Source organism: Myotis myotis, unplaced genomic scaffold (genome assembly GCF_014108235.1).
Source record: "Myotis myotis isolate mMyoMyo1 unplaced genomic scaffold, mMyoMyo1.p scaffold_m19_p_19, whole genome shotgun sequence".
Classification (NCBI taxonomy): Eukaryota; Metazoa; Chordata; class Mammalia; order Chiroptera; family Vespertilionidae; genus Myotis; species Myotis myotis.
The window spans coordinates 4386991-4404804 of NW_023416323.1; the positions used below are offsets into that span (position 1 = coordinate 4386991).

Consider the following 17814-nt stretch of genomic DNA (forward strand, 5'->3'; position numbering starts at 1 on the left):
TACCCCGCCACCACCCTCCACCCCAGCTCCAGACTACAAGCACATGCCCAGAACACCATCTGTCTCCTCACCCTCTATCCCAGCTTCTCCCAATTTATATTCTGTGCTGCAAAAGTCAAAAAGTCCAGGAAACATTACTCCTCATTCTCCCTCTCAGTGATTTGAAATGTACACGAACATAATAAACGCTCTGATAAGGCCTACAGGAAAGAAATCTGTCTAAAACATATTTGAAGGCAGCATCTCCTAAAGGTCTATAACTCCAGCATGTTAACTGACATTCATTCAATCCACAGTGTTCAACGAATACTTATGCACCCCTACTCTGTGGCATACTTTGAGCAACACCACTCTTTGTATATACTTTGTTCATCTTTCAGAGCTCAACGTCAGTTTAGCCTTCTCCAGAATGCCTTCGGTAGCCCTGCCCCTTAGGCCCCTGCCTTATTGCCTGGGCCCCTCATTACTCAGCCCTGGAAGCTAAGTGTCCTTGGTCAACTATGAAGCTTATTTTTCTTTTAAATACATTTTTTATTGATTTTTAGAGGGAGAGAGGAAGGGAGAGAAAAACATCAATTGAGAGAGAAACATTGATTTGGATGCCTCCTGCACACACCCCTACTGGAGATTGAGCCCGCAATCTTGACATGTGCCCTGACTGGGAATCAAACCAGAGACCTTTTGGTGCACTGGAGGACGCTCAACCACTGATCAACACCGGCCAGGGCAAAGCTTATTTTTCAAATGAGGCCCTCAGGGCAGGACTGGGCCTGATGCCCTCTCCATCCCCATCCCCAGCAGCACCATCTCTGGGAGACAGGCAGAGCTGACATGAAGGAAGGGGCGAATGGAGCTAGAAGAGGACAAGGCGAGCTAAGGAGGTAGGGGGGCCGAGGGACCCACTGAGGGCTACTAACCAGCCCAGCCTCACCCCACACCCCCGAGGCCCTGCTCACTGGTGTCCGTGGTCTCGTACTGGCTGTCCCGCTGCAGCTCAAAGATGTCCACTTCCACTCGGGCCTTGGCTGGGACCTCGATGATCCCGTTGATCTGCTCCCGGGCCAGGGCCAGGGCCAGACGCTCACCACGGCCACACACCGTCTGATCATCCAGGATTGCAGCTGAGAGGACACAGGGGTTGGGGACCAGACTCCGAGATCCTGGGGTGGGAGTGGGGATGGGAACTGGGGTCTGGACTCCTGGATCTGAGGCTGAAGAGAACCGAGTCCAGGGAAGAAGTAGCTGGGGACTGCCGCTCCTCAATGCTGAGGAAAGCTGAGAGCGGAGGCCTGGATCCCTGGGTCCTGAGGAAACGGCCTGCCTGGGTTCCCAAAGAGGAGCCCAGGGTCCGACGGGAGGGTCTCTGAGGAGGCAGGGGCAGGGCTGCAGGGCCTCACCCATGCGCAGTGATGAGAGCACCTGGCAGCTGGGGCTGGCAAAGGCGACAATCAGCAGCAGCAGCAGCTCAGCCGGCATCTTCCTCCCCTCCTCATGGGGACGCAGCTGCCGCGGCCCCCACTCGCCACCTGCAGGGATCACCATGGGGAGACGGAGCCCCTTTGGAGGACTGCTGGACAGGGTGACCACGGACCTGGGACATTGTGAGTGAGCTCTGAAGGGCCCTGCCTTCATTAGAAGCTGACAAGACAGTGCTGAGGGCATTGCTAGGAAGGCAGCTCAGGCTGCAGGAGCACTACCAAGGGGGCGCTCACAGCACTCAGGCACTGAGTGGGAGAGCCACTGCTGGGGAATATTCACAGCTACCAAAATGGGAGGGAAGCATGATATGGGTCTCAGGTGAGGGCGAATACCAGGGACCATCCCCACCCCAACAGGAGACCAAGAAGTGCCACCCCCCCACCCATTCCGCCCTTGGGCCCTTGTCTCCGGGCAGGCAGCTGTTACTAGGCAACAGAAACCGGCTGGAGAGGATGCAGTGGTTGCTAAGCAACCCCTCCCAGGCCTCACTTGCCACCTTCCTGACGTCCCTGGTTCCCACAATTCCACAGGGAGAGAGGCCTGGACATCCGGGGTCTGGAGGGTAGAGTATCCGGGAGTTAGGAAACTTGGAGAGAGGGGAAAAGATGGAGAGAGACACACATGGAGACACATAGATAGACCTAAAGCAGCTAAGGGGCTAAAAGAGTAAAGACAAAAGAGGGAGGGGGAGAAGAGAGAGACAGAAAGAGAAAAAAAGGCTAAGAGGGAGGAAATATGAAAAGACTCAGGAATGGAGAAAGGGAAATGTAGGCAGAAATACAAGTGACCAGAAAGATGATAAGAAGACAGGGAAATGGGGCTAGAAATGGAAAGGATAGAGGAGAGTTACAGGGAGATAAGGAGAGAACTAGGAGAGAGAAGGAGGGAAGGGACTGGAAAGTAGGGAGAAACGGAGATGGAGAGAGAAGGGGTAGGACAGGCAGAAGAGAGAGAAGTCAAGATACAAGAGAGACAGAATAGAACAGGAAGACAGAGAATGGAGACACAAATCCACTCAAGACGCCACCAAAGAGCCAAAGGGAAAGCAAGGCAGGGAGTGCACTGTCTGCCCAGCTCTGGGCAGCTAAAGATTGGGGGAGACAGTGCATCTTTGCTTCCCACAATTGCTCCCCACCTCTAGCAAGTTAGAGATTCCTGTGTGTGCCCCAGCCTTCTGCAAGATGACCACTGGGCACGGGTGACTTGAGCCAGATGTGTGACTTCCCTTGGACAAGGGCTATGCCCCGTGGGTTTCTCTGGGAGAGGGTTACTGTGAGGCCCAGAGTGCTGGGAGGTAAGCCTTGGGGTCGCCCTGTACTCTGTCCAATCTCTAAGGAAGGAGCGCTTGCTTGCGCTGGTAAAAAGGCAGAACGGAACCTGCCTAGGGAGGGCAGAGACACAATGAACACTTAAGACTGCCCCTTCTGGCCAGGAAAACCTAGGTCAAGGCAGCAAGAGACCCCATCAGTCCCCGCTCTGCCCCAGACTCCCATGTGACCTTCAGCAAGTCTGTCTGTCTGTCTGTCTCTCTGTGGGGGCTTCTGGGAAGATAGGCTGGGGGTATAAAAGGGCATATTGGACAGGCTGGGGGTTGCAGACTGCAATTTGGATCTAAGGTGAAGGCCTGTCAAGAGTGGAGCAGCAAGGAAGACTGGGAGACCCAGAAGGAGAGCTCAGAGGGGAGGAAGTGGAGGCTGGGACTGGGAGAGAGGCAGAAATGAGGCTGTCATCCTGCGACACTAGGGGCTTTGGGGCAAATCAGGGAGCAGAGACTAGAAGATGAAAGACTGAGGAAGATACAGGGGCCAAAAGGGCAGGGGCCCAAGGGCGCCAGACACAGGTGGGAGCAGAAAGACAGAGACAGAGCGCTGGGCCAGGGATGGGGGCCACAAGATGGACACAGGTACATAAGAAGTCACAGACAGAAAGACAGGCAGACCTAAAGTAACCGGGACTAAATAAGAGAGAAGGACACACAGACATCACCTAGGAGACACCAAAGGAGACAGAGACCAAAGAGAGGGTGTGAGAGAGGAAGAGAAGGCAAGCCTAATTCCCAGGCTCAGGGACTTGGGTGAAATACAGCAGCAAACTGAGCAGAAGGGACTGAATTAGGGGGTCTTGCCAGGGGAGGGAGACAGACAAGTGGGCATGTGAGATACTGGTATCAAGGGTGAGAAGGCAAATGGGGTGAGAGAGGAGGCAAAAGAAATGACAACAGGTACAAGAAGTGTGGGGAGAAAAGAAATTGCTAACCTCTGAAAAGAAAGAGGGCTCCTTGGAAAGAGAGGAAAGAAGTGTGTCAGAGCCACACAGCAGATCTATAGGAGAAGGGGTGTGCAAGACTGAGAGAGACAGACAGAGACAGACTCAAACCAGTAGAGAGAGGGAGTGAGAGTCAGGGAGGAAAACTGAGGTGGGAGACTGAGAGACCTGGAGGGCACAGGCAGGGACAGGCAAAGCACCATAGGAGAGGAGCCAGTCTGCATAGAGGGGCACCCACTCAGAGTGCCTGTGGGCACGTTGGGGGACCTGGAGCATTGAGGGGGGCGGGTGAGGGGAGAAGTGGGAAGAGGATTGGGGGGATTGTGGGCAAGGCCATCAAGGAAAAGAAAAGACAAAGTCACAAAGTGGACCACGGAGAGGGGCAGTGGCTAAGGAGTGAGCAATGAAGGGGATACACCCAGAGTGAATCTGGGGAGGAAAGCAGAAAAGTGAGAGAAGGCAGCTGGCCTCCAAGCCCAGGGTTAAAGAGGGAGGAGGCCGGGGGCAGGGGGGGAGGGGGAGGCAGAGGCCCAGGCAGAGCACAGAGTAGACAGAGTGAAGTGGCAAGAGGGCTAGATTTGGCATGGCAGCCTCCAGAAGAGACAAGAGACAGGGGAGTTTGGAGAGGGAGGGAGGGAGGGAGGGAGGGAGGGAGGGAGAGAGAGAGAGAGAGAGAGAGAGAGAGAGAGAGAGAGAGAGAGAGAGAGATCAACGGAGACACACCAAGAAATAGTTAGGATACCGGCAAAGAAGAGAGAAGTTGGACAGAGTCAGAAGCCCCACAGCCACGTGAAATGGAGATTCAAAAACAGACAGACTTTTCCAGGAGATAGAGGCCAGATGGCATGGGGATGGGTCCATGGCAGGCAGAGAGGATGAGGCTCAGAGGAAAGAAGAGGGAGACGGAGGAAACAGTGGGTGCGAGCAGAGCCGGTCACCGGTCACCGTGGAGCCAGGCTGGAGAGAGCAAGGGCGGAGACGTGCCAGGAGTCCAGAGGAGTGAGACCACAGGCAGCCCCTCAGGACCCCAGACGCTGAGGGGCAAGGGTGAGCTGTGTACCCAGAAGAAGGGGTGAGAAAGGGCCAAGGGGAATGGAGGTTGGGGACATGGCAGGCCCCTGGTGGGGGAGGGTATTTGCCAGTCCCAGGAGCAGAGAAATGTGCCCCCCCATCCCCCCACTTCACCAAGCGGCAGTAAGTACAGCCTTCAGGACTCAGGCCGGCCCCAGCCCAACCCCTGCCCTGCGGACACTTACGGATCCTGGTGGGACGGAGGGCAGGGCTCCCTCGAGGCCCGAGAAATGACAGCGGGGAGATGCTCTGGCACTGGGCGGTGGTGTGGCTGGGGCAGGGAGGGGGGGAGAGGGCAGTCCACAGGGCCCCCTCCCCCACCTCCGGTGGTGGCCCCAACTAATCCAAAACGGGGGCTCCTCAGGAGCAGGGAGAAAGGACAGGTGAAAGAGGAGAGGGTGGGCCGAGGAGGGGAGGAAGGAGAGAGGAGAAAATGGAGGAAAGAAGGGGAGAGAGGAGAGGGCGAAGGAGCAAATGGAGGGGAAGGAGAGAGGAGAGGAGGAGAGGAAGGTGAAAATGGGAAGGAGGGGGCACAGGCAAAAGCCGGGGGAGGGGGAAGCCGGCCCGGGAAAGGGCCCCTGCCCCCTCCCCTAGCCGGGCAGGCCTGGGGGGGCCACTGGGGGCGAGGACTGGGTGGAGACAAGGAAGCCAGCCATCAGAAGTGAGGGAGGGAAGGGCTTAATGGGGGGGAGGGGGCCACCCCTTCCCCCCCTCCCCCCAGCCTTGGCCCAGCCCCGGATGAGACTAGGGTCTGGAGTCCTCAAGCCCTCAGCCCCCGAGGGAAAAGCATGCTGGGGGTGGGGAGAGGCTGAGGAGTGGAGTGGCTGGGGAGGATGTGATGCTGGGAGACTCAGAGAGCCAAGAAGGGAGCAGGCAAGGTGGAGAGATGGGAGGGAGGGAGAGGACAGGGAGGGGAGGAAGGAGAGGAGCAGGTGGAAGAGGAAGGCAGAGGAGGGAGGGGGTGTCCCAGGGGGTGCCCAGCGCAGGGCCTGGGTGAGAGGGCCTGGCCACCGACTCCTGGTCTCCTGTGAGGATCAGCCTCCGGCTCTTGGTCCCCAGCTGGGCCTGCCTCTCTGCTGCTGGCCGTCACCGCTGCCCACTGCCGCCTCCACCACTGCCACCTCTCCTTCTCCCCTCCGAGGCTGAGGCCGCTGCCGGCCCGCCTGCCCGCCGGCTGCCTGCCTGCCACCCGCGCTGAGTCCTGGAGCCAGGGGGGCGGAGAGATGAGGGAGGCAGGGAGGAGGGCGGGCTGGAGAAAGGGAGGGAGGCAGGCAGAAAGAGAGAAGGGAGGGGAGTCAGAGGAGGGGGAGCCGGTATTGGTCGGGGTTGGGGGCCCCCTTGAGGAGAATGCTGATGAGGAGAAGGCCCTGCATTGGATGGAGGTCCCACCCCCAGGCCACCCCCTCCACCACACCATGCCACCGCCCTGCCCAGGCAGCCCTTGGGCACTGGAGCCGATGAGAGGTGGGGAGACCTAATGAGAAGACCGTGCTGTGCTGCTGGGGGAGAGAGCTGACAGGGATGAAGAAATAGGAAAAGAAACAGAAAAAGAGCCATCAAGACCCACGGAGTTGGGCCAGGGTCCACAAACCCCACAAGGACAAGGACAGGGAAAAGCCCAGAGAAACGAGAAAAAGGACCAAGGAGACAAGGAAGCAAACCACAGTGACAAGCAAAGGACTTCAGAGACAGGGCAGCTGTGGACCCAGAGAGCCCCTGTGAAGATGGAGAAAGGTCTATGGGAACAGAAAGCCCTCCTCAGGGATGGGGAGTGGTCCATGGTGATGAGAGAAAGCAATGGACAAGAGATGCCCACAGAAATGGGAACAAGAAAGCACATCACAGAGAAGGGAGGCGGGCCAAGGAGAGTGAGAGAAGGTCACAGAAATGGGCAGGAGGCCCACAGACACCAGGGAACCTATAAAGATAAGGATGCAGACACAAGAGGCCCACTGAGGCAGGAGCAGCCAGCCCATAGAGAAAAGGGAGAAGCCCCCAGAAATAGAAATAGCCCCCACAGAGGTGAAGGGTGGTGAGTATGGGAATTCTCCATAATGCATAGAGAAATCCTTGGGACCTATGGAGATGAGTGGGTGGGGAGTAGAGGCCCTAAATTCTCTAGTCACCTGAAGAGAGGCAGTGGGAAAGGGCAGGGAGGTGGAGGGCAAAGCCAACTGAAATGGGAGACTTCCTCCCCCTCAGGAGGGAGCTGAGCAGGGCAGGGAGCTGGAAGAGAGAAGCAGCAATACAGATCTTGGAGTCGGGGTGGGTGGTGCACGCCTGGGTTGGGGGGGGGGGGTGAAATTTGGGGGAAAGAAACATGACAGTTGGTGCTGAAGGCTGAGTCCATGACTCACCACCAGCCCCAACTGCTCGTGATGGGGAGGAGACACTGACACACTCACGTGCAGCACCCCAGCACACGTGACTGCATGCCTCGAGCACACATGTGGCATGTGGCAACTCACACTGGCTTGGCATGGGAAGCCCTCCGCAGCTGGCATGTGGGGCATCCCCAACATACATCTGACACATACATCTGACCCTGAAGGACCACCAACTTTGCACATACCTCCCTTGCTTATGCAGGGACTCCAGCTTAGAATGCTTGTCCTCTCTAAATTGAACCAGTCCCAGGAGTCTTAATCCTGTGCCACCATCTCTGGGAAGACTGACCTAGGCCTCAGTTTACTCCTGTATCATCTGAAGAGAAGGGACTAGCCAACCCGGATAAGTTGGGAGGTCCAAGCAGGTCAGAGCAAGAAAGGGGTCTGACAAGCCAAGCTGGCTGGCATTTTCTTCTTTTTTTTCCCCCAATTAAATATTTTTATTGATTTTTAGAGAAGAAGGGAGGTGAGAGCAAAGCATCCATTGGCTAGCTCCTGCATGCCCCCTACCAGGGATCAAGCCCCCAACCCTGGGCATGTGCCCTGACTGGGAATTGAACTGGCAATCTTTCGGTGCACAGCATGACCAACCCACTGAGCCACACCGGCTAGCTGGCATTTTTAAGTGGGAAGAGGAGGCCTCAGCAGGAGTGCGAACCTGCCCAGGAGCACAGAACTTGTCAAGGGCTGAAACTAGCTGCCAGGCTCTCTAGCTCCGGCCCAAGGTGATTTCACCCTGAGGGAAAACCCAGATTACCAGTTTTAGAGCTCACTGATTCCCACCAACTTCTTTCCTCTACTTCTTGCACTTAATCCATTCAACATGCCACTGGGTCCCACCTGCCAGGCAGTAGAGCCTGGGGATCATGAGTGCAAAAACCTTGGAGTTAACTCCTGGGTTGGAATCCTGGCTCCGTCTCTTCCTAATTATAGACAAGTTACTTAACTTCTCTGGGCTTCAATTCTTTTGTGTGTGTGTGTGTGTGTGTGTGTGTGTGTGTGTGTGTGCGCGCGCGCGCGCACACACGAGTGTGTTTTATTTTTGTATTTGTTTTTTGTAAAGTGAAAATAATAGCTCCTCCCTCTAGGGTTGTTGAGAGGATTAAACCGCATAATACATGGAAAGCACCAGGCACAATACTGAACGCTTAATACACTCAGGACATGTTCCAAGCTATTATTACTTGAGGTCCTAATAATAAAAATAACTCTTACGTAGCTTTTACTCTATGCCTCACAACAATCATATGGGACAGGGGCCATTATCCCCATTTCACAGATAGGAAAACTGAGGTCCAAGGGAGATGACTTGCCCAAAGCAACAGCTAGGAAGTGGCAGGGCCAAGATTCCACTCCAGTCCAATCCAACCCAGCCAGCCTGTTTTAATGACATGGGCCTGGTGTTAGGGAGTTTAATCTAGCAGTGGTTCTCAGCCTTCTGGCCCTTTAAATACAGTTCCTCATGTTGTGACCCAACCATAAAATTATTTTCGTTGCTACTTCATCACTGTAATGTTGCTACTGTTATGAATCGTCATGTAAATATCTGATATACAGGATGGTCTTAGGCGACCCCTGTGAAAGGGTCGTTCGACCGCCAAAGGGGTCGCGACCCACAGGTTGAGAACCGCTGATTAGTGGGGAAATTAGGACGCCTGGGTAGAAACCAATTGCATGACATAGCAAAGTCATAACGGGACCGGGACCGTCACTCCTAGGTCTGACTCTGTGTGCGAAGCCCCCTGGTAACTTTTTAGCCTCAGGAAGGTAAAGGACCAATTCCTCTGAGACTCGTTACTCATCAGAGAAATGGGGGCGCGGAGTGTGATCCAAGCCAGTCTCTTGCAGCTGCCCTGTCCTTGGGTTCAGGAAGTCGCTCTAGAAACATTTGTAACAGCTCTGGTTGGGGCAACTCACTCGCAAACGCAAACTCGGGGACCCGTAGGTCACCTACCTCCCTCCTCACTCACACCCTCCGTTTCTTCACATCAACTGCCTCTCTCTGCGTTTCCTTTTTTCTTCAGGTTTTCCTCATTCGCTCAGATTCCCTCTCTTCTTGATTTTCCTCTGACATTTCCCCTCCCCCCTCCCTCAGAGTCCCTCCGTTTTTCTCCTCTTCCTTTATTCCTCTCTTCCATACAAAGTGAATCTGGAGCCTTAATTTCCTCTTTTCTTCCCTCCCTGTGATTGGTTTCCTCTCCTCTTTGAGCTGACTCGTGGTTCTTCACTCTCTCCCTTCGCTCCTCGGAGTTCCTGCTCCTCAACTCCTCCGCCCTACCCCTCGGGGAATCCTGTGCCTCAATTTCCCGACTTTCCCTCTCAACCCACGCGACTACCCGCCTTGTCCCCAAGATGGCGCCCACAGCCTCACTCCGCCGCCTGACGTCATCACGCTGCCCCTCCTTCTGAGCCGTCCAGTGGAGTCGACTTGGAGATGGAGGAGGAGCAGCCTCCAGGCGTAAGGGGGCGGGCACTATCAACCAGGACCAGCCGGAGAGGAAAGGTCGCTAGGGGATTGGTTGGGCGCTGAAGGGATCCAGACGCTCCATACTATTGGTCCAAGGCTCGGAGACGTAAGTGCCTATTGGCCAAACGGCAGGGGCTAGACGGGCGATGATTGGGTGCGTTTGGACGTCGCACGGCGGCCGAGGAGGAAGGTGGGAGGAGCGTTGCTGAGGGCGTTTGGGGGCGAGAGCGAGGCTGCGGAGCAGGCGAGAGGTGACGGCGGGAGCTAGAGAGAGCGCAACGGTGGGGTGGCCGCGCAAGGGGAGCGGTGGCCCGGGCCCGGGCCCGAGGCGTGCGAGACGGCGGAGGCGGGTGAGTGCCGGCGGGCGGGCGGGCGCGCGAAGGGCCGGCCCAGCCGCTCACCCTCCCTGCGGCCTGCGCTCAGCACCCCGCCTGCGCGCTGTGGGCCGGAGGTGGGGCGCGCGCCGGCGGTGAGTGCGGAGCGGCGCCAACCGCCGGCGGGGGCCTGTGGGCAGCCGGGCGGGGGCCGGGCTGGGGCGGTGGATGGGAAGGGGTCTAGAGTCGAGTAACGGGGCTGAGTGAGGAGGGTCCGGGCTCGGGTGGAGGCCTGGGAGGGTCCTGTGTGTCTTCAGGAGGGACTCCAGGGCGTATCGGAGCGAGGGGCTTGGCGTGGGGCAGTCCAAAACCGAAAAGGGGTGGGCGGTTAGAAGTCACTTGGGTGCCCGGCGAGGTTAGGACATGAGAAAAAGAGATAATTAACTTAATGTAAAGAGAAGATTTAGTTACACTTGGAAAAATTAGGCCAGTGAGAAGGGTCTTGACCTGAAAAGATGTAGGAAACGGACATCCCCAGAGGGCAGATTTAGAGCTGAGGGGGAGTCCCAGGTGTGAAGAATGGGGTTATATTAATGTGAAGGGGAGTTAAACCAAAGTGAAGGAGGGTTGGATACCCTTGGAATGGGTTGAGAGGGGTCTCTGTGCAAAAAAGGGTTGTTATTTGAGAAGGATGTCTGGGTGCCCCTAGAAGGAGGGAGGTAGTCCTTTGGAAAAGTATAGGGAATTAGGTCAAGGTGAAGAGTGGAAATTGGAGGAGTTTAGGGTGTTGAGAGAGATCTGTTCTGGGGTCGTGGAGGGTGTCTGGGTATCACTGGAATGAGAATGACCTGTTAAGTTGATAAGAAGTTGGGGGTCTGTGTATCCCCAGAGTATTTAATACTGGCTGGTGAGAGAATCTGGATGTGAGGAAGGGGGATCTGGCTCTTCTCTGTCATTGTTAAAGTGGGGGTCAAGGGGAGTTCTGCATAAGAAGAAAGGTTCTGTGTATCCCTAAAGGGGACTTGGGCAGTGGAAGGGTCTATGTGTGAAAGGAGGTCAAGCTATTAGATATCCCTGAATTGGGTTAGTGTGTGTGTGGGATCTTTCTGCAAGTAAGGGGAATTCAGTTGATATGAAGAGGGGGCCTTAGCATCCCTGGAATGAGTTATGGTGGGAGGGGGTCTTTTTGCAAAGAATAGGTAAGGTTAATAGTGTGAAAGGGGGTCTGGGAACCCCTGAATGGGTTAGGGTGGTTGTAAATGAAGACAAGGGGTCTAAATCAATGTGAAAAGGGGATTTGGGTATCCCAGAGGGAAATTAGAATTGCAGATGAGGTCTCAGTGCAAAGAAAAGGTGATTGATGTGAAGAGTGTCTGGGTACCCTGGAGATATAAGTTAGGGTGGTGGGAAGGGTCTAGTTATGAAAAATGGGTTAGGTATTTGTGAAGATGGGTCTGGGTATTTTGGATAAGGGGTCAGGGTTGGGGGAGAGGGCCTTTATTTAAAGAGGACCTGGGTATCGTGGGGGAAGTGGTTAAGTAGGAAAATCTAAGTATGGGGATGGATTAGGCCAATGTGAAAAAAGTTGATTGGAGAAAGGGATAGTTTGATGTGAAGATCGTGGGCACCAGAGGGAGAGTGTGTGGATAGCAAGGGTTGTGTGTAAAGGAGAGGAGTTGCGCAATGCAAGGGTGCTTAAAGGTGTGGGGCATGAAGAAGTTTGAGTGATCTATGTGTAAAAAGAGGTTCAGAGTCTCGGGGAGTGAGCAGAGGAAGAGCAAGACTGGAAAAAGTGGGTGGTTAAATCCTTTGTGGACTCCCCTGGGAGTGGAAATGGATAGTGAGTTGGTAGGGAGAGGAGTCAGTGGAAGGAGGTCTGAGTGGAGAGGACAAGGGTTGCTGTGTGATGGGTGGGGCCTTGGGCCAGCTTTGAGGCATTGGAGAATGAGGGATTGGACAGGTTACAGGGATTGGGTGGGTGGAGTTTGATTCTAGTTGATTCAGTAGATTCACCAGGAATGGACTGCTGGGAAGATTTTTGTGCTTGGTGCTCTTGTGTGTTGGGAGAGGAAAGATTGTTAGGAAGAGAGGTGGGAGTGGAAAATGGAAGCAAGAAGTTAGAAGGAAATATAGATCTAGGTGGGGGGATGGTAAAGGGAAAGAATCATTCCTGAGAAGGACTGAAGAAGCAGTGGCTTAGTTGTGATTTGTCCCCAAATCTCCCCTTTCCCAGCCCAGGGCCTTGCTGCCGCCATGACTGAAGAGTCAGAGGAGACGGTCCTGTACATTGAGCATCGCTTTGTCTGCTCTGAGTGCAACCAGCTCTATGGATCCCTGGAGGAGGTGCTCATGCACCAGAATTCCCATGTGCCCCAGCAGCACTTTGAGCTGGTGGGTGTGGCTGACCCTGGAGTCACTGTGGCCACAGAGGCAGCTTCTGGCACAGGCCTCTATCAAACTGTGGTGCAGGAGAGCCAGTACCAGTGCCTGGAATGTGGTCAACTGCTGATGTCCCCTAGCCAGCTCCTGGAGCACCAGGAGTTGCACCTAAAAATGATGGCACCTCAGGAGGTAGTGCCAACTGAATCGCCACCCAAGGTGCCCCCCCTGAGCTCCAGTACCATCCACTATGAGTGTGTTGATTGCAAGGCTCTCTTCGCCAGCCAGGATCTCTGGCTGAACCACCGGCAGACGCACCTCCGGGCCACTCCCACCAAGCCTCCAGCCCCAGTTGTCCTAGGATCCCCCATGGGCCAGGCCCGTGTGGCCGTGGAACACTCATACCGCAAAGCAGAAGAGGGTGGGGAAGGGGCAGCTATCCCTTCTGCTGCTGCCACCACTACTGAGGTGGTGACTGAGGTGGAACTGCTCCTCTACAAGTGCTCTGAGTGCTCCCAGCTCTTCCAGTCGCCAGCTGACTTTCTGGAGCACCAAGCCACCCACTTCCCTGTTCCTGCCCCAGAGTCTGAGGAGCCTGCCTTGCAGCAGGAGACCCTGGCCCCATCACCTGCAGAGGTGCCTGTGACTCAGCCTGATCCCCTGCCATCCTCTGACCACAGTTACGAACTGCGCAACGGTGAAGCCATTGGGCGTGATCGGCGGGGGCGCAAGGCCCGGAGGAACAACAGTGGAGAGCCAGGTGGGACAGCCACCCAGGAGCTCTTTTGCTCAGCCTGTGATCAGCTCTTTCTTTCACCTCACCAGCTACAGCAGCACCTGCGGAGTCACCGGGAAGGTGTCTTTAAGTGCCCCCTGTGCAGTCGTGTCTTTCCCAGCCCTTCCAGTCTAGACCAGCACCTTGGAGATCACAGTAGCGAGTCTCACTTCCTGTGTGTGGACTGTGGCCTGGCCTTTGGCACAGAGGCACTCCTTCTGGCCCACCGGCGAGCTCACACCCCAAATCCTCTGCATTCATGTCCATGTGGAAAGAACTTTGTCAACCTCACCAAGTTCCTTTATCACCGGCGTACCCATGGGGTGGGAGGTGTTCCTCTACCCACAACACCAGTCCTACCAGAGGAGCCTGTCATTGGTTTCCCTGAGCCAGCTTCAGCAGAGACTGGAGAGCCAGAGGCTACAGAGCCCCCAGTGTCTGAGGAGAGCTCAGCAGAACCCGCTGCCCCAGGTACCTACCGCTGCCTCCTGTGCAGCCGTGAATTTGGCAAGGCATTACAGCTCACCCGGCACCAACGTTTTGTGCACAGGCTAGAACGGCGCCACAAGTGTGGCATTTGTGGCAAGATGTTCAAGAAGAAGTCTCATGTGCGCAACCACCTGCGCACACACACGGGCGAACGGCCCTTCCCCTGCCCAGACTGCTCTAAACCTTTCAATTCGCCTGCCAACCTGGCTCGCCACCGGCTCACACACACAGGGGAGCGGCCCTACCGGTGTGGGGACTGTGGCAAAGCTTTCACCCAAAGCTCTACACTGAGGCAGCACCGCCTGGTGCATGCCCAACACTTCCCCTACCGCTGCCAAGAGTGCGGAGTGCGTTTTCACCGCCCCTACCGCTTGCTCATGCACCGCTACCACCACACTGGCGAGTACCCCTACAAGTGTCGCGAGTGCCCCCGCTCCTTCCTGCTGCGCCGGCTGCTTGAGGTGCACCAGCTTGTGGCCCATGCTGGGCGCCAGCCCCACCGCTGCTCATCCTGTGGGGCCGCCTTCCCTTCCTCACTGCGGCTCCGTGAGCATCGCTGTGCAGCTGCTGCTGCCCAGGGCCCACGGCGCTTTGAGTGTGGCACCTGTGGCAAGAAAGTGGGCTCAGCTGCTCGTCTACAAGCACATGAGGCGGCCCACGCAGCTGCTGGGCCTGGAGAGGTCCTGGCTAAGGAGCCCCCAGTCCCCAGGGCCCCACGGGCAACTCGCACACCAGTTGCCCCCCCAACGACCCTTGCAGGCACTGCTGCTGCAGCCCCTGCGGCCCCTGCCCGACGCCGGGGCTTAGAGTGCAGCGAATGCAAAAAGCTGTTTAGCACAGAGACATCACTGCAGGTGCACCGGCGCATACACACAGGAGAGCGGCCATACCCATGTCCAGACTGTGGCAAGGCCTTCCGTCAGAGCACCCATCTGAAGGACCACCGGCGCCTGCACACAGGTGAGCGGCCCTTTGCCTGTGAAGTGTGTGGCAAGGCCTTTGCTATCTCCATGCGCCTGGCAGAACATCGCCGCATTCACACAGGTGAAAGGCCCTATTCCTGCCCCGACTGTGGCAAGAGCTACCGTTCCTTCTCCAACCTATGGAAACACCGCAAGACCCACCAGCAGCAGCATCAGGCAGCTGTGCGGCAGCAGCTAGCAGAGGCAGAGGCTGCTGTTGGCCTGGCAGTGATGGAGACTGCAGTGGAGGCGCTGCCTTTGGTGGAAGCCATTGAGATCTACCCTCTGGCTGAGGCCGAGGGAGTCCAGATCAGTGGCTGACCCTGCCAGCTTCCCTCTTCAGAAGCACCATCCCCTGTTGCTGAAGAACCCCCTCCAACATCCCCTTAAATTTCTGTACAGAGCCCCTTCACCCTTCCCAACTGCTATGTAAATTCTGTAACTGGATTTATTCTCTTATGAGGAGTGTTCTGGGGTCCCTAATATGCATAAAAGTGCCCCTCACCCTTCCACTTGTTAGCACTGGTGGCCCCAAAGTGAAATAGTCAATAAAAACTGATTTGGACATTTATGTGCTTTTGGCTGTGCGGGGTGGAACTTGGGAACCATGAGCCCAGATACTTTTCATGGCTGTGTTCCCAGCATCTAGAATGGCCTGGCTAGTAGTAGGAGCTCAGTAAATATTTGCTAAATTGAAGAGGACCTGAATTCCAAGGTTATGGTATGGCATCTGGGGAGTAGAACTTCACTCTGGTTCTAGATGGAGGCAGCATGGTGCTCTTGACACTAGAGGTCCCCACAGTTCTGTAGAAAAGCCTGAAGCTGTTTTTACTGATGGTAGGAATATTTGGGGAAATCAGATTCTCACCACTGCTGTTTCCCACTTCCTGGCCTGATGTGAGTTGGCTTCCCCGGGGCCATCTATTTTCTCACTGGATCCCTATGGGCATATGCAAGTCTGGAAAAGGCATGATATTCCCGGCAGTAGGGGAGGGTGGCTCCTAGGACCAGACCCAGCTGTGGACTTGAAGATTCTAAGGGTTGGCTGGGGGAGGAAGCTTCAGAAGAGGTGACTTGATACCCACCTGAAGTTGGAGTCTGACTCAGCTAATAGGTGTCTGTTGGAAGAGGAATGGGTGGTGTGGCTGACTGATGTTTGAATAGTTTGTCTCAAGTACTACCCTACATTTTTTGGAATAATTTTTTTTAATCCTCACACAAGGATATGTTTTTACTGATTTCAGAGAGAGAAACATCGGTTGCCTCCCGTATGCGCCCCACCAGCGATCAAATCCACAACCTTTTGGTGTACGGGATGGTGCTCCAACCAGCTGAGCTACACCGGCCAGGGCTGTTTGGAATAATTTTCAGACTGATCCTGTGAGGAAAACATTATGCAGGGAAGGAATCCTTGGGCAAGGGAGGTGACTTGCCCAAGATCATTTAACCCAGAGAATTAATCAAGGGCAGAACTTGAATTAAAGTTTAATTTCATTTGGTTGAATCACCATATGCTTTATACTCTGCTGCCTTCTACATACTTGGGGGGTGGGGGTGGGCAAAGGAGATGGTGAGTGTGTGGCCAGTGGGAATGCTCAGTTACAATGCAGTCTTGTTTTTAAGAGGCAAATCCCAAGGAAAACAAGTGCCTCCCCCCCCCCCCCCCCCCCGAACTTCAAAGATTACTCCAGCCTTTTTATTAGAATTCTTATTTGGAACACTAAAAAACGAGAAATAAGAGGGAAGCTGTTTGTACTGAAACCAGGGAAAAGGGAGGCCCAAGAGCTGCCCACTCAGTCTCTGATGACCACTTGGGCTTCCACATTACTCTGGACTCCCTTCAGCAGTCCTGTTCCCCTCTAGGCACTGGGGCTTTAAGACAGACTGGGTTAGCTTGTGGCTCTGGGGAGAAAATGAGGGCTCAGTGATGGAAGAGACCCAAGGCCACACAAGTGGTTGGGCCAGGCTAGAAACCAGGTCTAACACCATTAGTAGGTTTTGCTACATTATGCTTATTGTAATCATTTTAAAAAAGAAAAATCACTCACCCATTTGGTATCTTGACAGCTCCTAATGAAGAGCAGGTGATCTGTGGAGCAGTTTTCACAGAGTGTTAATCCTAGGCACCTCTTTCAGTAACTTTATACCCTGCAGAAAGGATTCCAGCCAAGTCAGCCCGGCATGCCCCCTGCCTTAATCACCAGGTAAAGATTCGTCCTTAAACTGCCTCTTCTCACAAAAACCTGTAACATCCTATCCTGACAGTCATATCAAATCAGTACTGAGAACAATCAGGATTTGTGCTTGCAAACCCAGCTAAACATCAGGCTGAAAAACTCAAGGTGTGGTTGACCCTAAGATAAAGATGTTTTGAGCAGAGAAAGGAGGCTCTGTGACAGTGGGTGACCACCCTGCCTCTATCGTGGTTCCTTTTTAGGAAATTTTGGACACACACCCCCCCCCCCCCCGAGGAAAAGTTATGTGTGCAAACAGGTTTATGAACAAGACTCATCATTTACCATCACCCTGCTGAAATTTCCACAGTCCTCAATTAACCACTGTCAGAAAAGGTGGCACTAATCAAACCCTTGTTGGATGCTGGGGATTGAGTTGGACAGGCAAAGGTTCCCCCAGAGCTTTGGATCCAGCAAGCATGTATGTGTGTGACCTTGGAATCCACGTTCTGAACACAACAGTTCTGATGCAGGTGACTTGCAGACCCCTCTAATAGCTTTGTATTGCCAATTTATAGTTGGATATGGAAGCTAATAAGCAGAACTGTTAAGGGGACAGAATAGCGGTCCTCTAGTGCCCAATGTGTTCTCGACAAGAGGAGGCCCAAGTATGACTGTACAGGAGAAGGCATGTGGAGTGATTAAGCACATTCATGGGGCTACAGGTAGTTGCTAGTTCAGCTCCAGAGTGCTCTCAGGTGTGGTGTCTGCTTGTCACAGGATTGATGACCTGAGTGACAAGGAACTTTTGGGTCTGTATGGTTCTGACCATACCACCTTGCAGGCATCCTCAGAGTATTCTGAATCTCCATTCCAACATCCCATTCCCCTATCCCTACTGACTTGTCTCTCAATCTTGCCAAAACAATGCAGTGCTGATACTTTTTAAATCTGAGTGATCGAAACCCTCCCACTCTTCCTTTCTCCTCTTCCCCATCCCTCACTATTGAATTTGCAGAATCCCAACACCTGAGTGCCATACATCAGAGGAT

General features: G+C 54.6%; 2 protein-coding genes across 4 annotated transcripts in view; one reads left to right on the top strand and one right to left on the bottom strand.

Moving 5' to 3' along the window:
• The window catches only part of GRIK5 (glutamate ionotropic receptor kainate type subunit 5), a 55775-nt gene extending 50499 nt beyond the window's left edge, over window positions 1-5276 (bottom strand). Inside the window, exons 1-3 of one of the 2 annotated variants that reach the window (XM_036346612.1) lie at window positions 5001-5276; window positions 1398-1526; window positions 957-1121 (exon numbers count right to left, since the gene is read on the bottom strand). In XM_036346612.1, coding sequence (XP_036202505.1) covers window positions 957-1121; window positions 1398-1476 — 244 coding nt within the window. In that variant the 5' untranslated portion in view covers window positions 1477-1526; window positions 5001-5276. The remainder of the gene's footprint in view (window positions 1-956; window positions 1122-1397; window positions 1527-5000) is intronic. The other variant, XM_036346613.1, reaches the window with a different exon arrangement.
• Window positions 5277-9860: 4584 nt separating this feature from the next.
• On the top strand, window positions 9861-15153 carry ZNF574 (zinc finger protein 574). 2 transcript variants are annotated; one of them, XM_036346301.1, is made up of 2 exons: window positions 9861-10019; window positions 12217-15153. In XM_036346301.1, the coding sequence occupies exon 2, from the start codon at window positions 12237-12239 to the stop codon at window positions 14907-14909; it is 2673 nt and encodes an 890-aa protein (XP_036202194.1). In that variant the 5' UTR covers window positions 9861-10019; window positions 12217-12236; the 3' UTR covers window positions 14910-15153. The 2 variants fall into 2 exon arrangements, with proteins under 2 accessions (XP_036202194.1, XP_036202195.1); XM_036346302.1 differs by lacking the exon at window positions 9861-10019 and adding an exon at window positions 10055-10138.
• Window positions 15154-17814: the final 2661 nt, after the last annotated feature.